At 45.3% G+C, this 27646-nt stretch overlaps 2 protein-coding genes across 3 annotated transcripts in view; both read right to left on the reverse strand.

Annotated features, from left to right (window-relative positions):
* Positions 1 to 62: 62 nt before the first annotated feature.
* LOC102937783 (protein FAM83D) lies at positions 63 to 16284 on the reverse strand. The gene is given in 5 exon segments (XM_007057180.4): positions 63 to 789; positions 791 to 1580; positions 2894 to 3018; positions 4378 to 4545; positions 15672 to 16284. Coding segments are annotated over 5 exon segments (1698 nt in total). The 5' UTR covers positions 16134 to 16284; the 3' UTR covers positions 63 to 636.
* Positions 16285 to 19415: 3131 nt separating this feature from the next.
* PPP1R16B (protein phosphatase 1 regulatory subunit 16B) overlaps positions 19416 to 27646 on the reverse strand; it is a 102705-nt gene continuing 94474 nt past the window's right edge. For both annotated transcript variants that reach the window (XM_037915876.2, XM_043527025.1), the window contains exon 11: positions 19416 to 26939. In XM_037915876.2, coding sequence (XP_037771804.1) covers positions 26418 to 26939 — 522 coding nt within the window. In that variant the 3' untranslated portion in view covers positions 19416 to 26417. The remainder of the gene's footprint in view (positions 26940 to 27646) is intronic.

Genomic DNA, 27646 nt, shown 5'->3' on the forward strand with positions numbered 1-27646 from the left:
ACAAAAACAACCTTAAGCTCCTTATGACTATCATGCAAGAGTGATAAACCCATAATATATCTAAATTCATCATTGAATTCAGATTACGAACAAAGTTAGCCTTGTTTAGTGCAGAAATGTGAAGCTATTTCCCCACTTTGGTTTTTTAAAGTTGTTTTATTTTCAAAATAAAGTTATAATAAAACCCAGCATTAACATAATTCATGTTAGCGAGTGGAAGTCAGAATAAGATCTCAGAACCCAGTTTGAACAGAATCATTCTGACTCAGTAACAACTTTTCTAAATATAAATAAGTTAAAAAACCATAATGTTGACAGCACTACGAAGAACTAACTAGTATATTTTGCCGGTGACGGTCTAACAAGGAATTGAGGGGTAAACATCGATAGATAGAATGAATTTTAGTGTTATTACATATAAAAACAAAAAGCACGTGGAGGCACGTATGGCATTAAAAATATCTAAACATATTTCAGTGCATTGTTTAACAAGTTGCATAGAATGAGACTACAGTGCCAGTAAGTTACCGGCCCCTATACACACGGTACCGGGATGGACTATAAAAATCAGTAGCTGTTGAAAGGACTGTGCAGTGAGCCTGGAGCTCTTGGACTTACAGCCAACTCAGCAGTCACTTATTTGAACAGAGAAACGTCTCTGAGGCTGAGTAGGCTGGTGCTGATCTCATGCCTCTGTTTTACATTGCAGCAGCTCGTATAGTTTTCAGGCACACGTCCCCTTCGGGAGAGGATAGCAACCATATGGTTAAGTTTGGATCGGATAACGGAAGTAGTGGAACTGCCTCTCTTTATGCAGTTTTTGGAAGTACTCTGCCCTGTGGTTGCCAGAGTACTCAATGGACCTCACAGAGGACAGCGAGCTGGTAGAGCTTGCCACAGAGCACTGGGAAGATGATGAAGAAAGTGACTGTAGACTAGAAGAAGTTGATGTGGACTTTCCAGATGAAGGAGATCCTTCTTTCGATTGTTGCCGCAGAAGTAGATGCTCTTCCACACTCTCCTTCTTGTCTGTCTGGGTCATAGCTGTCTTCCGTGGCACTACTGTTTGAGTGCCAGCCATTCTAGCAGCAACAGAGGTTTGGGTTCCAGATGCTACCATTACAACACTGGTTTGCGTGACAGCATTAGATAGAGTCACTGTGGGTTTCTCTTCCCATGGTTCAGTTTGAGTAGACATGCTATTCACCTCCTTTGGTTCCACTATGGCCTCCAGACTTCCAAACCACTCCTCTGTGCCAATGTAGGAAGGACCCAGGTTATAGGATTTGCTTCCTTCAGTGTTAGCCAAATCTGTTTTTTTCAGTGGTTTCTTGGGGGTGCTTGACAGTCTGGCCAACTCTGCTCTCAAGAGGTTTCCCACAGTGTGGTCTTTTGGTGATTTTGTTCCACTGACCAGGTGATCAAATATTCCACTGCTCCGGCAGCTGGATGGCAGCTTAGGGCTGATCGGTTTTGACTGTGCATAAAGGATCCTGAACTCCAGGTCAAAGTGTTCAGCCACTTGGCCTGACAGCAGCAACAAGTTACTGCTATTCAATTTCCCATCAGTCCATGTGAAGCTATTGAAAAACAAACCAAGATTCACAGTTAAACTCACTTTAATTGGTACATTAGAATGAATAGTACAACTATATACACCAAGCGACAAGTACACATTAGGAGGGTTGTGTGTTTAGGTGAGGTATAACTTTCCACTAGGGCTATCCATATCCAGTCCTTATGCAATCGATGACACTTTATGCCATAGTCATCTAATCTTGCAATTAAATATACAGAAGCCTGGTGAGCTAATGCAGTGGCTCTCAACCTTTCCAGACTACTCTACCCTGATTTGACTTTTGTACCCCCAAGTTACCCCTTACTTAAAAACTACTTGCTTACAAAATCAGACATAAAATGTAAAAGTGTCATAGCACACTATTGTTGAAAAATTGCTGACTTTCTCATTTATACCATATAATTATAAAATAAATCAACTGGAATATAAATATTGTACTTACATTTCAGTGTATGGTATCTAGAGCAGTATAAACAAGTCATTGTCTGTATGAAATTTTAGTTTGTACTGACTTCGCTAGTGCTTTTTATGTAAGCTATTATAAAACTAGGCAAATATCTAGATAAGTTGATGTACCCCCTGGAAGACCGCTGTGTACCTCTAGGAGTATGCATACCCCTGGTTGAGAACCATTGAGCTAATGTACGGTAATGTGGTTGTGCACTGGTTTTCAGGAACCCACCATGCAACTAGGTTTCATCTCTGATGCAGCAACAAAAACTGAGGGAGAAATATGCTTGCCATTGCACAACTGGCTGTAGGTGTTTGAATAATACAAATGATAGAAAGTTCCCCAAAATGGTGGGCGTTACAGGAAATAGCATAGTAGGGACCACAGCCTGCCAGAAACAGAAGCAACGAGACCAATGTTTTCCTCCCCATGACCCTCCTCCATGGATCTGGGTACTCAATTGAAATGCAGCCACTCTGAGAAACCAACCTACTATCCCCAAGACATGGAGAGGGGACAAGCCCACCAAGGATATAGCAGAAACACCACGAGACTTGTCCCAAATGAACAAACTACATTGTTAGCAGCAGCCCAGATTCATATGGACATTCCACAAAGGTTTGGAGGAAGTTTCTAGAGACAGTTTGCCAACAGACAAGCTTTAAACTAATGCCAATTTCTGGATCAATTCCCCAACATTATTCAAGGCTGATACAGATTCAAAAAGTTCATACAGCATTAAACAGATGAACCACCAATATTGCTTTTGAGTCAATCTTATACCTTTCAAGTTAGTTTTCACTTCTTGCAGAAATCTCCTCCCCACGAAGACCTAAAGAAATGCAAAGGACCCCAGAACTTGCCTGTAGGAGCCTGTAGTCACTCTAATGCCATCAATTAACATGAACTTTTCATGGACTTTCCCAACAATTTTAGCTCCTGACCTTGTGTAGTAAGTGTTCCCAGTTATAGTTCGAACTCTCATCAGCTGTTTAAAAGAAAACAAAAAACAAAAACCTGATTTTCATAACATATAAACCATGCAGTGTAAGAGAGAGGAATGAAACTGACTTACTTAATACCACTTACTGTCCAGCAAGCATTAATACTAAGTGATACTATTAACAACCGTTTATACCAGCAAATTTGTGCTAAACACTATAGAGATAAATGTGATTGAAGTCCTGGTCTCCACACAGCTTACATTCCAGATCAGAGATGTCAAACTCAATCTGCAGAGATGGCCCAATTCCATTTTAATTATGGGTCATTAGTAAGGGCATAGGTTAGGACTACAAAGAAACTCACACTGATGACAACTGGAGGTTTGCACAAAGATCGAAGGTAGAAATGGCCTTGTCTGTAATAACTGAACTTTTAATCATTAGTGGTTTAGTACCAGATTTTCACATTCAGCAACACTTATTGGGAAAATAGCCTCATCTTTAGGAATACCATTATTTCTTCCCTACCTTTGTCCCCACTACCCTTTTTGTCCCTCTGCATTTCCTGCCCTGCAGGAACTTCCAGATCCTACCCCCTCCCTTGTTCTGTCCCCTGAATGTCATCATTGGGCTTTAGCATCAACCTGTCAGTGAGAGTAAATCAGGGACAGGGGAGCTCACACGTCAAGATATCTGAAAACTTAAGGCAACACTGCATAGCTTTACACTTGGAAGATTCATCAACGACGAGAGCTAAAATTTTTATTATTATTATTCATAATTAAAGCTTTGATTCTGAAGAACTGGAATACGTCATATGACTTACGTGACTACAACACATGGGTCTGACATTAACACTTTTGTTGACACTTCATTTAAAAAGAAATGCATGTTATGCGGGGAGGGTAGAACAGACACTATAAAAGCCACGCGTGTATAGTGTGTCTTATTGTTTCCTGGGGGGGAGGAGGGCTGGCTTGTTCTATTTAGCAAACTCTCACTTGAGCAGAAGACACCGTTTGCAAGTAGTGATTTAGAATGCATGCTCTTCAGGACAAGGACAGTCTCTTACATGTATGTATGGCACTCAGCACAATGGGGCTGCTCACTACAACTGTGGCCTCTGCACAATATTGCAATACAATACATATAAGTTGGGATAAGGGCCAATATGCTTCTTCTACATGGCTCTTGCTGGTTTTAGGAGCCCATCACATTGGGTTAATGCAGAGCCCATATTCAAAGCCTGCAGTATAAATCCCCAACCTTTGGGATACACAGAGGCTTCCAAGCAAACATAAGAGAGTACCTAAAATGTTCAACTCTAGGCAGCATGTGAAATACTGGTGTGTCTTTCAAAGGCAGTGCTATAATTTACCATAGAAAACTCCTCTAATACTTACACCTTCCTGCTCAGGACAGACTCCCAGACTCCTGCACATTTCCATGAAGTGGGGTAGAAAATCTTGGTCCAGAAGGATGTAGACTGGAATCTTCCGCTTTCTATAGGCTTCCTGAAGGTCACTGAAAATCTCAATATCTGTGAAGGAATCCATAACTAGAGCGATCACCTGCAGAAACAGAAGAAGCCGTTAGGCCCAGAGCCTGACTCTCTCATTACACAAATAAGCATGACTTTGCCTGTCTAGATCAGTAGCTCCCCCAGTCAGTTCTCATTCAGTGGTATTGTACAGCCAGACAAGTTTCTTTCATGCTGCTTTTTTCTTTTCTTTTTTTTTTTCTTTTTTTTTGGGGGGGGGGGGGGGGGGGGGAGGCAAAATGATAATCTTATGTTCCCACAATTTAGTCAAACTCACTATGCCCTGGAGTATACAGGATGATCCCAGATGGATTATTCCCACACCTGTTAATGCTCTCACATTATGGTTTGCTTTTCTGCACAACCTTGCATAATGACATCTTATTTCAGCACCTGGGGAGCTGGCGTGGCACAGTCAGCAGTCTTGCAGAGTTGGCTCCACTCCCTTGCTCCCAGATACGCTGGGCTGAACGCCTCCTGCTGCAGGGGGTTGTCTTAGCCCTACAGTTGCTGATCAGTTCACTGCAGCTCGAGAGAGTTTTAGACATAAAAGCTTCTGTCTATACTGGACAATCTAACATGTCTTGCTCGGATATTACAGGGAATCTCTCAAGCTTCAGTGATTGGATCCTCACAATACCCCTGCATGATAGGGATACATCATCATCCCCATGCACACAGAGATGAAGCTGCTTACCCACAGTCACAAAGGGAGTCTGGGGTAGACCTGGGAATTGAACCCCGATAGAGCCAGGTATTATTAGTCTGAATCCCAGTCCAGTGCCTTCACCAAAAGATCATCCTTCCACCAGCATTAGCACCACTGCACACTTTCTGCTATTAATTTCTCTAGTGTAATCAGGGCCCAAGACAGGAAGATTCTTCTCTTCCAGGCCACTAAGAACTAGTACCACAGCCATGTGTGTTCTAGAAACCCCTCTAGCTAACTCCAAATGTCATCACAGACCTAGATATCTAGCCCATCATCATTCAGAGGAAGTGCATCTGGCTTGGGGATGATGGAGATGAGGAAAAAAAAAATTCAGTTTGATGGCTTGTTTTGCCATATTCCACATCATTCTACATTCCATATTGGCACATCAAAGGAGAGTGGCTGTACAAGTAATGTAGGTGTATGGGAGCGGCACTTATCAGGTGTAACCCAGCCCCAAGGTGTGTATAGGCATGCTGCATAACCACTACTTGTGTGGTATTGCTCACACACAAAGTTACTTCCCACAAGTACAGAGATTTACTTTTTTGTTCACCATTGTACTCTGTTCCAAAGCACTGGTAATTAGAGTCTACAGAAATACTCAGGTGTTTTTAAACAGATTTGCTTATTGCATGTGTCCTAACAAGAGTTTACTGTAGAAAGCATTTGCAGAAACCACAACTTAAGTGGATATTAGAAAACATCCACTGAAAGTAGATTTTGAGTTGAAAAACTCCACATTTTCCCAAGAATCCCAATCCTAAAAGTCATGCATATCAAATCAAGGAAGATAAGCAGTACCTGTGATTTAGGTGTCCAGTGAAAGTTAAACAGCTTGAATTTTAGCTCTTGAGCACTTGCAACAAGCTACACTCCAAGAATTATTCACAGAAGTTTGGCGAATAATTTGAGGAAACAATAAGGTGTTCTGGCTGTGCATTGTCACAAGAGGGAAGCTAAAGGTATTTAGCAAAAGCATTCAGTTTTGGTCTACTTCTGCTCCCACAAAGTCAATGCTAGAAAACTCCTGTTTAATTCAAGGGGAGCAGTTAGATCAACAATGGCCGCTTTTGAAAAGCCCATTCTAAAATCGGTCAAACAAGTTATTGGCTGCACTTTATTCACCCAGCTGTAATCTCACCAACACTTGCAATTTGAAAGGCGTCATTAGTGAAGGTGCTTCTAAGGCAAAGGTGGGCAAACTACGGCCTGTGGGACCATCCTGCCCAGCCCCTGAGCTCCTGGCCTGGGAGGCTAGCCCCCAGCCCCTCCCCTGCTGTCCCCCCACCCCCACAGCCTCAGCTCACCACGACGCCAGCGCTCTGGCCCGTCACTCCTGCCAGCCAGCGGGGCTGGCTCCAGCCAGGCGGCGGGGCTGCGAGCTCCTGCTGCTCTGAGTGGCATGGGAAGAGGGCAGGGAGTGGTTGGATTGGTGTAGGAGTCCTGGGAGGCCTGTTGGGGGAGGAGGGGTGGAGGATAGGGGTCAGGGCAGTCAGGGAACAGGGAGGATTGGATAGGGGGTGGGATCCCAGGGGGTGCTCAGGGGACAAGGAGTGGGGGGGGGCGTGGTTTGGATGGGTTGGAAGTTTGAGGGGGGCAGCAAGTGGGAGGGGGCGGGTAGGGGCAGGAGCCAAGCTGTTTGGGGAGGCACAGCCTTCCCTACCTGGCCCTCCATACAGTTTCACAACCCCGATGTGGCCCTCGGGCCAAAAAGTTTGCCCACCCCTGTTCTAAGGGTATGTCTACATTGCAATTAAAAACTCATGTCTGACCCATGCCAGCTGGCTCAGGCTTGCAGGGCTCAGACTAAGGTGTGGTGTAGACATTAGGGCTTGGGCTGTGCCATGGGGCCAGCAATCCTGCGGGCTGCATCCAGCCCGTGGGCCATAGTTTGCCCACCCCTGGTGTAGACAAAGACTCCTGATGCACTGTCCTCACCTTTTGCTTTGTATGCCTGGAACTACAGTGGCAGAAACTAAAATATCAGTGACTGAAACTACCTTTCTGGTTCACAGGGTACAAGTGACTTACTTTGGAAAGCTAGGTTTCAGAGTAACAGCCGTGTTAGTGTGTATTCGCAAAAAGAAAAGGAGTACTTGTGGCACCTTAGAAACTAACCAATTTATTTGAGCATAAGCTTTTGTGAACTACAGCTCACTTCATCGGATGCATCCTGTGGAAAGACAGAAGATGTTTGTTTTTATACACACAAATCATGAAAAAAATGGGTGTTTGTGTATAAAAACAAACATCTTCTGTCTTTCCACAGGATGCATCCGATGAAGTGAGCTGTAGCTCATGAAAGCTTATGCTCAAATAAATTGGTTAGTCTCTAAAGGTGCCACAAGTCCTCCTTTTCTTTTTGGAAAGCTAGATGCTAGTGTGATCACAATGCATTCACACGTTCTGGCTTCAGGGCGTTCCTACCAGTCCATCAGTCACTAGCTTCCCCAAGGTTCAATCAAAATCAAATACTGACTCACCAGTCATTAGGCAATAACAATCTGTTGCTGTCATCTCTCTCATTGTTTAATTCATTTTGTTTAATACATTTACACCCTTCCCTCATTTGGGATCGTGCATGACCTCAAGCTGAAAGTTTATCCATCCACTCCCCCACCCCATACACAAGTGTCACTAGTCCTTTTGCCATATATCAAAGCTGCCTAGTTACATAGCCTTATAACTAGGAAGATGACAGGGCTACTCCTTGGACTGACCATCAGAAGAGTATTATGAAGTGTTTGGCTAGCATTTCTTCCTCCAGGTGGTCACCTCTACTGCAAATGAGGTCCCCAATTCAGCAAACAGTAGAGCTCACCTAGAAGTGAAGTGGCATTGGAACCATGATCTCATCCACCAGTGTTAGAGAACCACTTACCCACCACCTTAACTTTCTTTTTAGCTTGGAGGGGAACACATGCCTCCAGAGATATTTAAGCCTCGTTATAAGGCTATGGAAAGGAGGGGAAAGAAAAAGTGAAGTCTATGAAGAGACAGACCACATGTACAGTTTGGGCAAAGTTCATTCTGAACCTGGGGTTTTACAGGGAATTATGGCATGTTACACCAGACCAGGCTATTAACATGCAGATATAGGTACATACTAGATCAGAGAAGTTGCTTGGAAATTGGGAGGGGGTAAGTTTGTCTTTCTTTTTAAAAATAATGCACACTCCATCCAAATTTATGGACAGACTAGAAAGGCCAGTATCACCCAAGTCTTTAAACCAAGTGCTGAATTAATCAGACCTTCAAACATTTCTGTACTGCAGTTTTAAATAGAGAACTTCTCTAAGCTCTGCAAGGGGAGAGAAACCCAGAGAAAGCAATTTCTCCTTTTTACCACACTTGGTCTTCAAGAGGAAGCTTAGAACTGAGGATCTTAACTGCTCAGAGAGACCAAGGGACTGTTCACCCAAATAAGGGTAGAATACCCCCTTGTGTAGTTGCATTCCGTCACCTGTTCTTACTCATGAAATTTCATTCTTCACTGCTTCAGGAGGGATGCGTGTGCACATGCAGGATGGGCATATAGTAGACGCTCTCCATATTTTGATCCCTGCAGGATGATCCAGGCCTCAGCTTTAGTGTGTGTTTTAGGCCACAGGAGTATGTTTTAGTCTCAGGTGAGTAGTGTGACTAGTTTCCGCCACTGAAGGGTGCATATACAGGCACAGGAGGGTATAAGTTATTCATTCTCTTGTCGTTTCCCTTCATTGCACCAGCTATGCACGTTACAACAATACAGTTTAATAGCTATACCTCCCTTGATATTTCCAGTACCTGAATCACTTGTTTACTTCTCTTCTGGGGTTTTAATCCCTCCCCGTATAGAATAGAGAGAATGCTACACTAACAACCTTTACTGAACCACACCAGCTGGAATTGATTAGCCCCCTGAAGGCACTGCGAGACCTGGCCTGAATCAGCAACTTTCCTTTGTGATAAAAACCCAAGATAAAGAAATGCATAATACCTCGCAACATTTGGAAGTTTCTATGCAGACCCAGGGCATTATGTGACAGAGGTAACCCTGAAGAAGAGGCCAGTCTCATGTAGTAAGTTTGAGTTGTATGCAAGTTACAGCAGGCAATTTGATTTCAAGTAGCTCTGGCACCTGTAGAAGAAGTGGGTTTATCCCTAGCAGATAGGATTATCCAGTAACCATGCCCCTACTGAATCTGAGATTTCCAGAATTTGGGTATCAGTGCTATAGTAACATGCTAGGAGTTAAGCCCATTGCTTGAGTACCGTGATGTATTTCTAGCCACCACCACCACATCTGGACTTTCCCTTCCTCGGTGAGCTACATGTATGCTTCAACTGGACTAGTCACAAGGTCAAGTTTCTTGTTGTAGGTCCACATCTACCTCTAAGCCACACAACTCCAATCCTCCCACTTCCCATTCCTGTTAGCTATAAGAATATGGAAAGAGGTGCTGTTTTCCTTCTGCACTGGACAGACCAGCACTCCAAGCCAAACACAAGTAGAGCAATGTTTCCATTCACGTATTTTAGATTTTCACAGCCACCCCTAGCACTTCCTTCCAGCTAGTCTTTAACCACCAAGAAAAATCTGAATCCAGAGCCTGCTATTATTATTGAAGAAGTGTCAGACCACTGGTCCGTCTTCTAATCCAATATCCTGCCTTTGGCTGTAGTTAATACCCATAGCTTCAGAGGAAACCCACCCTCAATCTCTATACAGAGCACATAGTACCGAGCCAGGTACACAGTGTTGTACGCTGGGGTGGGAAAGGAAGAAAATAACTTTCTTCCTAACTCAGTTTATACCCTGAAGTGTGAGATTTAGTGACTGCTTTTAGTGTCTCTACACGTTATTGGTCCTAATTTTATCTAGGACATTTTTATTAACTTCAACTATAGTAATTGACTGATCTCTTGGGGCTGCAAATTCCTTAGGTGGATTACACACCATTTCAAGTCACTCTCTTTTATTCATTATAAATTCTCTTGTCCTTTTTTCCCCTCAAGTGATCCCTTTTCCCTCATATTGTAGGGCACCATAAAAAAAATCTTACCTGTTACTCTCTCTTTCATAACTTAACACTGATTGACATGGAATTCTGGACCTCAAGACTACACGTCTTTAAAAATTCTGCCCCATAGCACTTGGCCTTTCCTGTTCTATTGTGTTGGGGGGGTGGGTGTCTTTGTGGGTTGTCATGCACATACAGATCAACAGCTGACCTGACAAATTGCTTTTTTTAAACTCCAAGTTGTATTTTTAAAGTTATTGTTTGTTAGCAACCAAAAGAAGCGTATTCAGAACATGATCCTCCCAGATTAAAAAGCCTGACCTCGCTCACTCCAGAGATGCATTGTCCAATTGCTCATTGTATTCCCTCCCATAATACACATACCTTCAAATGGCAACCAGAAACCAATTCAAGTTGGCAAAGGGTGGGGTGGAAGGCGGTGTTAGTTTGAGTGTAAGTTACCGGTAAGCAAAAAAAAAATCCTCCTCCAGGTGACTGTAAAATACTGTTCAAATATAGAAAGGTCTTGGGGGGGGGAGGGAAGAGGAGATATTGCCTTTGTCTTCTCAGGTATTGGCCACTGTCAAACCTTGGAGTACAAGGGAGAAAATGAGCAAGATATTCTCTTTCGGTTGTTTGAGACCTGCTTGGGTCTTAGTAGCATTGTAGGACATCTTGGGCTATGTCTACACTGCAGTAACACAACTGCAGTGATGCAGCTATGCTGTGTAGTGCCACAGCAGATGCGTGCTGCATTGGCGGATGGGTGTTTCTCATTGACGTAGTTAATCCACCTCTCCAAGCAGTCGTAGCTAAGTTGATGGAAGAATTCTATCAACCCAGAGGCACCTTTTCCAGGAGTTAAATTGATGTAGCTATAGCATGCAAGGTGTGAAAAATTTCACAGCCCTGAGTGACGTAGCTAGATCAATCTAATTTTAAGTGTAGACCAGGCCTAAGATACAAGTTATAGGAGCTATGGGGCCCAAAGATCTGGGCACTACTTCAGTAGAGATAAACAGCTATTCTGGAGGTTACTTTACTGTGACAAAACAGGATCTGGCCCATTGCCTCTAGCAATTGTTTTTGATGGAAGTGCATGTTTGTGTGGTGTTTATCAACTAGATTAGGTCTAGGGCATGGTTTAAATGTCTAACTTTAACCAACAAAACCAATACTTTCCCACTGGCTCAGCCTCTAGTGCAAAGCCCAGCTACTGTGCCACGTTCAGCTGCCGAGAAGCCTGCTAGCCCTAGACTCTGCACAGGGGCTCAGTCTTGCTTAGCAGCCTCACTAGTAGACATTGAAGGCAAAGATGACAAGATGAGGGATGTCTCCTTACCTCAGATACTAGCTGCTGAAAAAAAGATGGAGTTTGCTTTCTTCTCCCCATAGCAGAGCCTTCTGGCTGGGGCGGGGAGGGAGCACACACCCCCAAATGCAGCAGGACAGAACAAGGAGGACTTCTAGGCCATCCTTTTGCCAGCTTCCCAGTTTTGGCATCTTCAGACCCACCCACCAAGCAGCCAAATGCCTGCCTCTTTTGCTCCCCACAAACATCAGTGTAAAATGGACATTTGACAGTTTCATAGCTGCCTGGGGGGTCCCACTAGCAGTAGTGAAACTGGCTAGCATCAGGTGAAGTTTAACTCCGCTGCTGCTGAGCAAAACTATGAACATCAGCTGTTTACAGACTAGGGAGTTGAGGGGGAAAAAAATAATCACAGCATTATGGCCAGAGGGTTGTCTTTGCAGATAAAATCCTATTGCATCAGAGAGGGAAGCTACATGTGCAAGAACTTTGAAAGGCAACATGGCATTTATTAGGGAACTGCAGCTACACAAGACAAATTGGTTAGGAACTTGATACGGGAGAAATTAAGGGTCCATTTTGTTTGGCCAAGAGAAACTTCAGCTCATGAGCAGTGGAACGGTTGGGTGAAAAGATTTGGAATGTCTTGGCAAGCAGCATAAAGGGAGGATGGAGTTTAATATTTATGTAACTGTGTAACATTGCTAGAAGGGAAAGAATTAATGGGTGTGGCCCAGATCCAAACAGATCCCTAAAAAAATTTCTAAGCTGTTTAAGACTGGACAAGTTTGTGCATGATGTTTTTGATAGGAGATGGTAAGGCAAATAGAGACCAGTACATTCATAAATATATTGTGTAATAGGTTTAGTGTTTTTTTAAATTACTTTACCGTTTCCGCAATACAGAAACTATTGCAAATCAAGAAGTGTTTAAATCATTATGACCCTAAAGCTAAAAATATGTTCTTATTTCTCCTAATCTTTTGACTTTATAATTTGACATTTGTTTTGAAGAGATTAAAGCTCACATTGTGTCATATCAGTGCAGACACACATCCCAATATTCTGGCTAGGATAGCATGTTAGATGCGTAGTCTGTTTTATACAGTAGTACAGCTTGTATGCACGGTTATGTAAAAGCTTCCAGTTTCTATAGAAAGTGTGATATTTGACAAGTTACAAATTGAAAGTGACAGACACTACATGCAAAGTAAGGCATATGCACAAGGGGCCATTCAACCTTCACTCTACAATTTCTAACTTAAGTGCATTGTTTCCTCAACCTTTATATCAGTTAGTGCCAGTTTTAAACAGGTATAATTAACCATATTGCTGGTACAGCATTGCAAGAATAAGTGCAGCAATGACAAGGGCTGGGCATACATTAGATACACGGTCTCATGTGAAGTTTCCTTCTCCTCATAGCAGAAAAGCTGTTCCATTTTGCATAGCGAAGGCCATTACAGTGCTAAAGATGTTTTCCTGCTGTAATCCGCATCAGCTGGAGAAGTCAACATCAACAGGTCCATATCCATGCAGCTTATCAGACAGTCCAAGGTTTTAGCCCAGTCACTGGGGCAGTATTGGTCCCAGCTACACAACATGTTATAACCAGCTCAGAGGACATCTTGGTGATGATCAAGTCCCTGACTCAGACACCTCAATCCAGCCTTGCTCCTTACAAGCAGCACAGGCTGGAAGCATAGTATGAAAGTTGTAGGGAATCCCTTGCCTGCATTTGGAGGCTTATGAGGGTTTGTTTTGCTTTCTTGTACATCAGAGCGTCCTACAGTCATGGTTTGTTTCAGTGCTGCCTTGCTTCCCCTCCCCCTGCCCCAAATTCCCCCTTCTTACAGACATACCCTGAAATACACTAAGGGATGCTTTCCAAACCATGATGTTGGAGAGCATTAGTTAGAACTGGCAAGGGCGACGCAGCCCAAGAGTCTGACTAGCCCCAGGTGTGACATACAAGGGTACAATCCAGGCCAATGAGTAGCTGTGTTATCCCTGCCCTGTAAAGGGCACCTCAGGTTACAATGCCTTGCTGCTGTAGTCTCCAACCTGGACTGCTCTCAAACAGCCTCCAGAATGTAAATCGCTCCCAGCTATGTCTGTATGTGCTGCAGCCAGCCAGCCAGCCACACCTTGACTCTTGCCAGCTTTAAAGATTACTCCAGGGTGATCCCAACACACTCCCACATTTCTCCTCAGGAATATGTGTCCTGTACTGCCAAGCCCTCTCCTGGACAGCACAAATAGGTTAAGTCCATTATTCCTTTAAGAGAATAATAGGCAAGGCTCAGATTTTGTAAGGAATATTTTAGTAAAATCACAGACAGGTCAAAGGCTTCCATAGATTTTTGTATATTGCCGTGACCTGTAATTTTTACTAAAAATATCCCTGAGGAAGTGGGGAGGAAGGAGGGTCCAACACCCACAGGCACTGGGAGCTCTGGGGGGCCCCGCCACCGCTGGACAACAGCAGGGGACCCCTGGCCACCCACAGGGAGTGGCAGCTGTGAGGTTCCCTTGCTGCCTGGAGTTGTGGGGGAGGTTCCCCCACCATCCTCAGCAGGTGGGAGCTGCAGGGTCCACACCACCTGCGGGGGCTGGGAGCTGCAGGGTCCCCCTGCTGCTCAGGGGCTCCGCCACCAGCAGCAGCTGAGAGCTACGCGGCCTGCCAGCTGACAGCTCCAGCCCCAAGGAAGAAAATGTCACAGAGGTCTCTGGAAGTCACGGATTCCGTGACACAATCATAGCCTTAATAATAGGCACACAATTTACTACCCCAGAAGGAAGTTATCCAGACACTTCAACTTGAACATACTGGATTAGATAAAACAAAACGAGTTTATTATTAACTACAAAGTACAAGTAATAAGGCATAAGAGTCAGAAATGGTTACAAGATAAAACACTGCCTAACAAACTATATTAGATTCAAAGCAAAGTTCTCACCACATGCTTTCTGCAGTCAGAAGGACCAATCCACAGGTCAGGACTCCTCCCACAGAGTTTAACAGCTGCTTCCTTTGTCTCTTTAGGGGCAGTCAATGTGATGGGCAAGGTCTGTGTATGGGGTGGGGTGGGGTGGGGTGGGGTGTCTTGGGGCCTTTGTCTCCCCTTTTTATAGTTTCAGTCCCACTCTTGAAAAACATTTCCAGCAGAGACCCAAAGAGACAGTCTATGTGAAAGGATATACCCTGCTTGTTTTTTTCCACATATGTAAGCGTCCTTTGGTTTTCTTCTCTGCTTGATTATTCAGTTTTCGGCTTAAATGCAAATTAAAGCGTGCACACATTCCCTCTTTTGTTTAGGACAGACCTGCTTTCTGCCTGTACAGGGCAGTGGGGTTTCAAACCTGTGTTAATAACCCCACACAGAGGAATGTTATAACTTCACATAGGATGTGTGGCCACATTGTACCAGGAACAACACTGACCACCAGAAAAGTATAGGTTTTCAAAGGATACCTCTGGCAAGGCATACTTTGTACAAAGGTTATTGCAATAATGTGTACAGTATGAATACAGGGATTTATTCATTCCGTACCAACAACTCGCCCTCACTAACTTCCCAGATTAAACAGTCTAATCTGGAAAAAGAAAAGGAGGACTTGTGGCACCTTAGAGACTAACAAATTTATTTGAGCACAAGCTTTCGTGAGCTACAGCATCCGATTAAGTGAGCTGTAGCTCACGAAAATTTATGCTCAGATAAATTTGTTAGTCTCTAAGGTGCCACAAGTCCTCCTTTTCTTTTTCCAGATTAAGCACTCACCCAGTCATTAGAGCCAGGGGCTAGAGGTTGCTCACACTGAAGGACACAACAGCAAGGCGGGTTATATTCTAGCCTGCAGCCCAGCTTCCATGGGGTGCTGCTGGAACAGTTTGTATAGCGAGGGTACGGACCGAGCACCATTAAACCAAACTCTACACCCCTGTACGTGATGGAAACCGCTTCCAGCCAGGTGGTGATGCTACACCCGCAGCACCCCCAGTTCCCCAGGCACAGAGGAGCGCTGCGCAGCGCAGCATCCCGCGGGTTTCCCAGGGCAAGGGACGCGGGTCCCGGAGCAGGCGGCTCGGGCAGGAAGGGGGCGCAGAGGCCGGGCTAGGGACTCACCTCCCTGGCCGAGCGGATCTGCCTGCGCACCGCCTCCTTGCAGCTGTAGATGGTCTCCCCGAAGCTGGGCTGGAAAAGCGCCTCCACGCGGGTGAGGCCGCGGTACGAGCCCCTGGAGAAGGCCGGCCAGCCCAGCTCCAGCACGGGCGGCTCCACGTCCGACTGCTCGGGGAAGTAGGTGAGCGAGGAGCAGTCCAGCGAGGCGCTGAGCGAGGGCTCGGCCGCCCCGTTCTCGGCCCCGGCCGGCGGCGCGGCCGCCTGGAGGACGGCCTGGATCTCGGGCTCCGAGAGGAAGCCGGGCACCTTCTCCCGGCGCAGGAAAGCGCGGAAAGCGGCGCGGCCGCCCGCCACCAGCTCCTCCAGCGCCAGCCGCTGCGCCTCGCTGTAGAGCTCGGGCGAGCTCGGCTCCCCGCGGGGCCAGCGGCCGGGCGCGTCCTCCAGGCACTGGGACTGGTTCGCCATGGGGAGCCGCGGCCGCTGCTAACCACCAGCCCGGGGAGAGGGGAGCTGATCCGAGAGGGGGCAGAGCTGAGGCCGCACGGGGGCCTTTTATAGAGAGTTTGAACCCAAACGAGCTGCGGCGCCGCCGCCACGGATTGGGGAGGCCGCTGCCTCTCCTTCCCCCGCTGTGGTTGGTTGGCTGCTTTTGAATGTGTTTGGCCAAGCCCGCCCCTTCTGCGCTAGGGAGGGCTCGGCCCGCCGCCAGCTCCGGCCGGCTTCTGTGCCCCGCAGGCTGGGCGAGCCAGCCCCGCTGCCGCGCCTGCCTCCGCACGCTCCCTGCTCCTCCGAGGGCAGCAGAGACTGCCCAGAGTCGGAGGTGCACTGGGGCCCAGCCAGGGGGCTGAGAGGAGCAAGTGGTGGGCGAGGGGAGCCAAGGGGGTCTCAGGGCCCGGCTCCGTGGAGCCATTGTAAACCCGGCACTGGCCCGGTCACCCCGCGGCTGCTGCTGGGAGGCACGCTGAGCCGGACTGCCCTGAGTTTGGGCAGCAGCAGGGGGCAGCCAGGTTTTGGCTTCAACCCCCCTGAGCAGTGCCGGGGCTGGGCTGTGTGGGGAGTCTGAAACATTTTCCCCCTCCCAGGCTGGCTGCAGGCTTTACTTTGCAGCTCTCTCGTCACTGGGTCATTTCCAGTTCTCTGTGCTTTTTACTAGGGTTGTTAGAAAAGGGCTAAGTGAAAAGTGAATCTGGAAATGTGGACTTATTACCTCTTTGCAGAGTCAGAACTGTTCTACTCATGATGAGCTCCTTATTTAGTGGGCTGCGTTTAACAAGCGACAGAGCACGTCTTTATAAACCAAGGAACCTACCGTTGTACTATGCCACTTGAAAAGAGGGATACGGGCAAAGAAGCGAGAGCGTCCAAAATCCGCGTTGCCCATCCCCTGTTATGAGCCAGTTACATTTAGCAGAGGTAGGGGGGAAAGTCCTGAGAGAAGAAAGGGCTAGAAGCTTTAGGTCTGATGAAACACGGAGGCAAATTAATGTTTCAATGGCAGCAAATGGTAGGGAGAAAAGGGCATTACCTTTCTGCAGGGGGAAAAACACTGTTGGATGGGAAGAGGTAGCACAGATTTAAGGGGTCTCTGTTATTTCACTGCCAGCTCCAACTCTGCTAAATGCGAACGCTTTCTCTGCAGACAGCTGCTTCTGCCCTGAGGCTGTGCCTTCACAAGGAAAAGAGGTGTATTTTTCACCTGTGTTAGAACCATAGTGAAGACAAGGCAGTTGACAGGGACACAAGGGGGGCACCAGCTAAAGGGGGGGCACATGTCCCCCAAGGTGACCTGCATGTTAAGGACAGCTACATTATTCTGTTGCGTCTGCCCCATTGATGACTGGAGATAATTTTTAAGTCTTCTGAAGCTGGAGAATGAGTTCAGGATGGTAAAGGCACAGTGAGAAGGATTCTTACATTTGCAGTACTCTGGAAACAATGCTTCTGGAATACTGAAAATGAGTCCAAAATCTCATTCTTGATGGGTAGCAATTTAGGCACCATCATTTTGTATGTATAGTTGGGATTATATTTAGCCATGTGCATTATTTTGCATTTAACACTGAATTTCATCTGCTGTTTTCTTGCCAAGTCGCTCAGTTTTGTGAGATCCCTTTGTAACTCTTTGCAGTCTGTTTTTGACTTAACTACCTTGAGTAATTTTGTATCATTTGCAAACTTTGCCACCTCACTATTTACCCCTTTTTGCAGATCATTTATGAATATGATGAAGACCACTGACCCCAGACCAGTACAGACCCCTGGGGACACCTCTATTTACTTCTCTCTTTCTGAAAATGGACCATTTATTCCTATCCTTTGTTTCATGTCTTTTAACTGGAGTGCCTGGGAATACTTTCAAGATCACCTAAGGATCCTTAATAAAAGGCCTCCCATTAAATTAAATAATCTTAATCACTCCTTCTTTGTTTGTAAACAAACTCCCTGCACCAAGGGCAGAAGTCCTTAGCAATGTCCTTCCCCCTCCTCTCCCTCCCCCTCCCCCTCCCCCGCGCGAGATTGGGGCGGGGCATGTGACCCTTCCTCCCCGCAGGTAGGTTACCACTGGTTCAACCTACAATTCCTTGTCTTCACTACAGTTTAAACACATTAGTTAACATGGGTGCATTTTTCAGCTGTCAAGCTAACTTTCCTAGTGAAGACAAGACCTTAGTGGCAGTAGAAAACTCCTGTAGCCCTTACCGTGGCTGGATCTGCTGGTATTTGTGATCAAGGGAGGGATGACTTACACATCTTCCCTCACTCCAGGGCTTATCTATACAGGAAAGTTATACTGGTGTAACTGTGTGCATGCTCTTCTTCCAATATAAGCAAAGCTGAAAAAAGTGTCCATACAGAATGTTCTACTGGTATAACTGGTAAAACTTTCCTATTAAGACAAGCCTTAAGAGGCTTAATTCCTTTTCTTCCTCCTCTCTCTGCAAGGGTCTGTTCCCAAACTTGCAGAGAGATAATAGCCCCTCTCCTGAAGCAAACAGACAGTGGAATTGATGAAGAACCAGCATGACAGCTGCACATTGGCCTGTTCATTATGGGGGGTGGGGAGGGGTTTGTGATTTTTATTGCTCCTGTTATACCTGTGATGGTTACCCTCAGGCTCCAGTAGAGAGAGCTGTAGCAGTGCTTAATTTGTTATGAAAGAGGTGCCGGTGCTCAAGCAATTATGTTCTGGGGCTTAAGCAATATTTTACTTTTATAACTGATGTGGCAAGCTCAGAGGTGCCTGGGCTCTGAACTGCCAAACCCAGAGGTGCTGGGGCTCAGCCCTGGCACAAATTAAGCACTGAGTCAAACATAACTGCTGAGTCCTCAATTGTGGAAGAAAAGGGTGATGGTTCCTGGGTATTTGAGGATGTATGAAAGAAGTCCTTGCTACTGTGGCAACCTGCGTGTACAGGATTAATGAGGAGTCCACCATGAGCTCAAAGCTCCATGCAACGTTAAATCTGGTAATTAAGGACACCAGGCCATGGGCTTGAATACTAGTCAATTCCCATCATCCTAAGAGCTCACTTCTGTTGATCATTGGTTGATTTAAGCTCTCTGCATTTTATCCACCTGCCTAGCTCTTCCAGACAGATTATGTTGGCAAAGCCCATGGCTGCATCAGAGGAGGAAACACATTTAGGTACAGTCCACACAGTGGTGGTACATTGTTATATTAAAAATCAGATGCCATAGATTTCAAACATATTAAGCCAGTAAATAAAGACCCCCATCTGCAGTTCCTGGTATTATCAAAAGAAATTTAATATATTTTTTTAAATTAAAAAATTCAATCATTCTATTAAAGACACTGAGAAGTCAGATGCTAATACTGTCATACTTATCCTGTTGGCATGAGATTTACGTACAGTTTGATATTTAATGCATTGCTTCAACATGTTAAGAAACCATCTTTTCATACTTACAGTAGCAATATGAAGTTAATTCCATACAATATCAAATATCCTTTTTTAAAAAGTTTTAAATATATTACTCTGATTGCCAAAATGCCATTTTTATACACAAAGCTGCTAATACAATATACAGTTCTCTTACATTATTTTTTCACATAAAATACATTTTGTCAAGTTTTATTTGTACATCATTTACTACAGCTCAATGGAGTCATGAATTATTGCAGACGGCTGGGCATCCTTTTGATATGTCCTGGATATGCAGCAGCCGAACCTAGCTGTACCAGGCCTACAAATGCCACTGAAGTTGGTTTACTGCTTCCTTCTCCTGGAAAAAACGACAACATTGCAGTCTAGATGCTGAGAAGTCAGATAAGGCTCAACTAAGGGTGTATCCACACTGGCTATTTGAAAACCTGTTCTCCACTGGCTCAGGTGGAGGCTGGAGTATAGACTGGGCTCAGGCATGGGATTGAACACCAGCTAACTTAAATGCCTGACTCTTCTTTCTAGACCTTCCATCATTGCTACCACCAATAGAACTGCAACAGAGGAGAATTAGAAGCTGTAAGTTTGCAGTAGCAGATGCACCCATAAAGAATCCAAGCATACTCTTCCCGTGTAGGCAACTACACACTGGCAGCTTTACCTGCATGAAGACAGCAGGATCAGGCCTGGAAACTGCTCAGTAACTCCAAACCCCATTTTACAGCCTTAGAAAAATTACAGTGTCCTGTAGTAATGGACTGCAGCTCGCAATACTGCCATTGTGTTTGGGCACTTACTGTACAACAATGAAACATTTTTTGTGGAGAGAATGTGATGTGCCAACACCATCTGCTAAAATACACAAGGACTTGGATCTCATTGTGTACCCTTATGACCCGAGAAGAACAAAGCTAACCTGGAGTTTTCACCTTACACAAGTTTTCATTTATAAATCAGCCAGTTACTAGTAAGATAATACTTTAGGAAGAACATTTAGTGCTCATAATGCTTGCACCAGGACATCAAAGCTAGAGAAAGAATAAAGATTTTAATGCTGGCACCGGACTTGATGTTGGAATCAAGTCATGGCCAGTGGACAGGAGCCAGAGCTGAAACTCAGCTGTATGCCAGGCCTGAGTATAACTTCGACCATGGCCCCAAACTAACACAACTAGAACTCATTATGCTTTTATTCCAGGTATCACAGGACTGCTGCAAATCTGTTTTATTTCAATTCAAATACAATTTTGGGGGTGGGTGCGTGGGTGGGAGGGAAGATTCCCTCTCCTCTCACTCGAAAAGCAGAGAAGAGAGATGGGGGAACAAAAGAAGCAAAACAAAAATCTGCAATTCAAATTGAAAAATTTCATAGGAAGTGAACATTTGAAAAAAAAAAGATTTTCCTTTGAAAAGCCATTTTGTCAAAACAGTTGAAGCCAGCTGTACAGAGTAGCCGCATTCTAGTAGCCACGTGCACTTAGCTATTTTTAGCTAGCTTGGTAATACATAGATATACCCATAGACAGGGAGAACACCTCGAGGCAGGCTGACCCCAATTAAGCCACTGAGATCTTTTAAAGAATAGTTCTAGGGCTTCCCCCGGTGGAGTATTCCTATTTCAGTATATGTTTCAACACAGAAGGCTGCGGGAACAGATGCCCAACATCAAGGTGAAGCGTGCTAAGAATGAGGCTCAATGCAATTTAGGGGATTATAAACGCTCACATCTACCTACAAACTTATCAGCGAAAAGCCACTTTGCATTAACAGAATTCATCATACCCATTGGGTACTGCCCTGTCTCATTCTTGCTATTTACCTGAACTCTCCCTGTGACCATCATCCCCTTCCTTCCCTAACACAGGGGAGGCTCTGCCCTGTGTAACATCTCATCAGAGCCCAAGCTAGAACACTAGGCTCAAAACTGTGGAAGAAATTCAGATCCAGGTCCATACTGAGGCCTTGCTCTAAGAGCTCAAATGGGACAAGAAATGTCAACATCTTGAAGGGGAAAGTTTGGATCTAGGTCTGAAACGAGAACCTAACTTTATAGTTCAAGCCCATCTCTAACAATTTATAGCCTATTGCTATGCATATTGCTTGGCTGGATCAAGAGCTGGCAGAGACTGCTCCCAGGCACTATTATGCATCTGAAGAAGGTCCTTTAGTATGGCAGCTGGAGCTCCCTCCAACTCTTCATTAGCTTGCTAGCAGCCCTAGGGCCCAGTATATCATGAAGGCTTGCATGCAGTAAGGTTGTGCCCATACACAACTCTCAGGGTGTGGTGACTAATAACTGGATGATGACTGGATTCAACCTCCTCAAAAGCTTGGGGAAAGGTGGATCTGAAATTTACACCCTGGGCTCATGTCTAAGAAAGCTAGAGTCTGACTGGCTTCCCCACTGATACTCAGATTTTAACAGAGCCAGGCTACCCTTGCCTACAGGGAACATGCACGAAGGAGAGGATTGTACCAAAGAGGCAGGGCTAGACAGCTGTGTAGGCTTTAGGGGGAACAGAGTTTGAATGTTGGGCCAAGAACAGAACGCTAAAAGAGAAGAAAAAATTTCTACTAACCTAAGTGCTAGACATGCAAATCCTGAGATGGTTTCTAATCTCAACTTTTTAGTGGCACTAAAATCTCCAACAAAGTAGCTGAGTGTCAGCTATTGTATGCCACAAAATAATCAAAGCATCCTACTGGAATGGCCCCCAAGTGCTAGATATTACAGGATTTAGCATCACTGTTGTAGCTATAGTGCTTTTTAAAAATGAATAAGGACTATATTCTTAAAGGAGGGCACTTGCAATATATCTACAGAAGTGCCTGTGCACCTATCCTATCCGTGAAAACCTGCATTTGCATCTACCAAATAAATACCTGCCGGTGGATTAAGACCCCATTTTGTGCTCCGAGTTATCCATTCAGTGCTTACTATCATCACTTCACACACATGTTGAAGTTGTCTACGCCCTGCCCATGTATCCCTGCTGGTGTCCCATGGCCCTCTGGGCATTCCAGCCAACAAGTCACTTATGCCCTTGTTATCCCAAGCTGTCAAATTGATTCACATCCTTAAGTAGCCATGGAAAGGACCCTAGACTGACTATCCCATTCCCAAATCCCTACATGCACCAATGGTAGGTAAAGCTCATCACTGCCCTGGTGCAGCTCCTGGAGCATTCACTAGTTTCTGGCTCTTCTCCATTCTGAGATAAATTGGAGATAAATTACAAGTTATCACCAAGGTTATATTTACAGCCCCAGAGCCATAACAGCCACATTAAGCAGCTCTAAGGCCAATTTTATGGTTGCAATGTTACAGCAATCCAATTAAGGGAATATTTGTGCAACCTAGAGCATGTAGCATCTCTTCCACACCCCCAATAGTAAAGCCATTGTTGCTTAGTTAGACATCACAACATTAGCGGGAATAATGAAATCCTGGAGATTATGTTAATCAGAGATGTCATATTGATGCATCAGAGCTATTTGTCTACATTACGCTGGGTTCACACTGCTTTAGTGTAGTAACTAACCACTGTCAATGAAAGCAAGCCCCAAACTATATAATTCCATCGCATTCAAGTGTCTGCTTTCTATTGGCTGGAATGAGATGTAAAGCCCAATACTCCTCTCACTTTCACCAGTGTAATCGGACTTCATTGGAGTCACTTCTGATTTATGGCTGGTGTGAGTGAGAAGGAACAGGCCATGACCTGATATCATCTATCACTGGGAATACAGCTCACAACTGTTCAAAGCTTAGCATCGGCTGCAACTGATGTGCAGCAGCACCAGGATAATTCTGCTCCAGCGATTCTCATTCCAGTGGGGGTAATGGGAAAAGGACATTCCCTAGTAAAAGGGGAACATCTTCATTCCATGATATCGAGGCTACAGTTGCTAAGACTGTCTCAGAAAACTTGATGTGTTCCATTCCCTGGAACTCTGGGTAACCATATGACACCACCAGACCTACATACACCCTCCAACAGAGTTAGCTGCACGGGACTCTTCAATTATCTGCTCAACTCCTTTAAGTTGGGAGAATAGAAGCTAAGCTCCCTGATGGCCCAATAAAAAAAACCAAACACCCTCTAAGGTTATCATACAAGTTCAAACAATGCAGCAGTGGAGTGCCAAGGCAGGCAGGGCATCAGGAAATGGAACAGGAATAGCAGGTCAGCCCTTTGAAAATGGGGCAGGAGTGTCAGGCAGGATCCCTGGGATAATGGGGAGGAGTGACTGGGTATGTTATTAAATACATTAGGAAAAGATGCCTTCGCTGTAACAGACCTTCTGAAATCTGATCTGACTTTCTATCCCCTATGCCAAAATTCTCTTCATTTAGGGAGAAAATGGGAAGGAAGGATAAGTGGAGTGTCAGAGTCCAAAAGACTAAAGCGTCAGCCTGAGAGGAAGCTCCAACACCTGCCAATACACCCTGGCACCTTCCTTGTGGTAACAGATGCCCATCTCCCCTGCCTGGGGGGTGCAGATACTGTAATGTGCAATGTCCTGCCTTCTCCAGCAGAGGGTGAGATGGGCCCAAATCCCTATGCCACTGGATATGGCACTGCAGACACAGGCTCCATGCAAAAAAGTGCGACATCAAATTCAACTCTGAAGTAAACAAAGCAAGGAGTGTGTAAGCCCTCCAGACAACTTGATATGCTGCTTGTACCTAGTGGAGCTCCCTCTTGCTTCCTTTCCCTCATATAAGGATAGTGCAACTCTGGATCCCACCACTGTCAAAAAGCCCCTGTTCATTGTAACACCATACATGTCTCACTAACACACTGCTAATCTCCCTTGTAGAGATGGAACAATGTTTCTAGTTGTGGGATGGCTTCACTAACATGCTGCCTCATCTTTAGGCCAGTGTCTCCTGTTTTCCAAGCCATACACGGTTGAAAGGATGGGTGGGGAGGAGTCAGAGAAGAGAAAGGTACATTTAAAGTCCCTTACCAGAAGGGAATACAGTATTGCTCTCAAATAGCAGCTGGAAAGAGAGGAAGATGCATGGAAGTTCCATGGTCTATGGCAGATGCTTAGCTGGAGCACAGATACAGTGCTGTAAGCAGGATTCTACCCAGTGATGGCTCAGGGTGGCATCAGGAACCCAAACAATCCTGTGTTTTTCAAGTTTGGGGCCTACACTGCACCTATAAGACAAACATTCACAGATGCAGACTGTGTGCAATGGCCCCTTTGTGCAGACAAATATATTGTAGATGCAACTTAAAATATTTTGTGAAGATTTTGCCTGTTTATTCTGGACTGTCGTGTCCAATTCCCTAGAGCTGATGCTCTGCTGATAGGTGCTGTCTCCTTGCTCCTACCATTCAGGTGAGGGTTTTGCTCCCTGAAGGGCAATTGCAGAAACTGGCCTGCCAATCGCACACCCCTTGTTACACCAAGCCACAGATTCCTCAAATGCAGCCTGGCACACAGTTAACACATGCTGCCGGCTTCCTATCCAACCGCACTTCACTAGACCACTCCAAACTTCATTGCTGCATGCTGGCTTTTGCTCAGTGAAAGAAGCCACTTTCTCTCTCATACAAGATAGCTATTTCTGAGCCTTTTGCTGGCAGCTACCGTACTGCTGCTGGTGACCCCAGCATAGGGTCTGAAAAAACACTGGAATGCTGGGAAAAAATGTAAAAAACTTTCCATCCTACTGTGATGCTCAACAACCAAAAGCAACGATTTAGCATTGACACATTTAGATGCTCGAGCAGCTTAGCCCCAAGAACACAGGTTCACACACAAGAGTGTCAAAACCTAGTGAGGCTGGAAATATTTCCATGCCATTTTTACTGGAAGCAGGTATTTCTTTCCCCTTCCTTCCTAATTTAAACAGAGCCCTGCGGTTCTGGCAACCCAAATACAATAGCACTCTGCTAGTGCAGCAGAGACAGAAAGCAACAGAGACCATTCTAGTTTTTAAGCTGAGTGAAGCATAGAGAGTAAAAAGCAGCACCAACAGGGAAGGTGAGATTGTTAAAAATGAATGGATTTCACTAATCTAAGGGTCTTAGTAATACAAGTAATTTGTTCTTATCCCATTACTGACCCTGTCAGTCAGCATTTTATTGGCGGAGTTTATTCTACTGGATTTCCATCAGGAGTTCTGCTTCAAACCCAATGGCGCTGCACAGCCCCTGCTTTCAATTACAGTAGGACACAAACTGGTTTGCAGCTTTTGACAGTCGGCTGCCACAATGCAGGCATCACACAACTTCCCGAAGTACACGCACTGGGGATGTGCCCAGCTTCACCTTTTTGTAAGCAAACGAAATACACCAAAGTTTCAAAGTCTGCACTTGCAACTCCTGGGCTGTTTGCACAAAGGCAGGGGTCTGACCACACATTCTCGAGGGATACACCTATCACATCCACGAGTGAGAGGCAGGCCCAGTGTGTCGCATTCCAGAAGCTGGGTGGCTCCCAGCAGGAGGCTCAGAAAGGGAGGACTCTAATTCAGATGGTTTTGTCTTTCAAAGACCCTTCATGATTTAGAGTGGAGAGCCCCCCACTGTCCCTTTCATAACACTGCCGTGAGGCAGAGTGGGGTAGCTTTTTTTTACTGCACGTGAGGACGTGTACTTCATTTCTCCACTATGGGCCTCACTCTGCCAGCCTTACTCATTTGATTGCAGCGGGGTTACTGGCCGGGTAAGGTACTATTCAAGATGAATGAGGCTGGCACCATCAGGTCCTATGTAACTAAACTGAGTTCTCCCCATGTGGGGATGGAAACAGCCCATCCACAATAATAAAGCTAACCTGGTCACCCACTTTTAGTCTCCTCTGAGGCGAGACATGGATGACACTAGGAAATCCTGCAGCACCCATGCACTTTCTCCTCCATTTCATCCATGGGAGCTTTGAATTTCAAGAGAGGGGGATCGCCACTGGACGCTGTGTAATAAACCGATGTCCCATTGGAGCTGTAGGGAGAAGTCCTGGAATCAATCAGGTGCTCCTTGGCCTCGCCCCCATTCTCAACCACCCCACTCACACTGGTGCCAAAGTGGGTGCTGAGGAAGGGGTGGTTAAGCAGCTTAGCTGCAGCCCGCTGCCGCTTCAGTTCAGAAAGTGTTTGATGACTGCGATCCTTGTAGCCACACCAGATTTGCTGAGAGTCGGGGACACCAGGGCTGCTGTAGGGCAGTGCTTGACTTGTATTACAGTCTGGAGCTGTGTGCATTTTCCAGACATCCCCGTTGGAAACCGAGTACTGGTAACTACTGGCCGGTGTCCTGAGTCCATTCTGGAGGGAGGACTGAGGGTCACTCTGTGTGCTTTTGGTTGCTAACTCAGGAAGGAGCATAGACTTCTCCAGCTCCGAATTCTGTAATGAGAAAACATTAAAGAGAAGCAGCTCCCAGTATACAAGCCATCCCTTCCACAGCTTTCGAGTCCAGGCCGGTCCCTTTTAATCCATTCCTGCAGCCAAAGAGTAGCAGCAAAGGGGTGAAATTACTTATCCCCCAGCCCTATTATTTAATTAATGTGTGAACTTCAAATCCTAACTGGGACCAGTTAAATATTAACATAGAAGGACAGTTCCACGTTGGCTTTCTTTTTAAAAAACAAGGCAATTAAATGCAAAAAAACCCAAAACCCCACCTTATGTTAGTTCAACATAACTGGTAACTGAATTAAATAAAGATAACCAGAGAGTGCAAGATCAAGTTCTTCTAGAAACATTGGCCCACCCACATTGCAGCTACATAATGTCTATTAAATGCACATAAAAATACACACAATTATATGAGAACATGAGTTTTTGCAATTGCCTGTCTTTTTGGGTCAGATTCTGGCCTCATTTATTTTGTTGTGAATCCCACATCGTTCCTTTCACTTCCAGAGCAGTACTCCTGATTTACACCAGCGTAGCTGGAACCAGAATCTGGCCTTGTATTTAAATGTGTGCCCTTAACATTGTCTTTAAGATAATCTAGGTTCTCACACAACACCCATCACCATCATGTCCAAGTACTGATAATCAACATGCCCATTCACATCTCTGGTTTCAGGCTCTTTATGAATTTTGAT

This window comes from Chelonia mydas, chromosome 13 (assembly GCF_015237465.2).
Source record: "Chelonia mydas isolate rCheMyd1 chromosome 13, rCheMyd1.pri.v2, whole genome shotgun sequence".
In the NCBI taxonomy this organism is placed as follows: Eukaryota; Metazoa; Chordata; order Testudines; family Cheloniidae; genus Chelonia; species Chelonia mydas.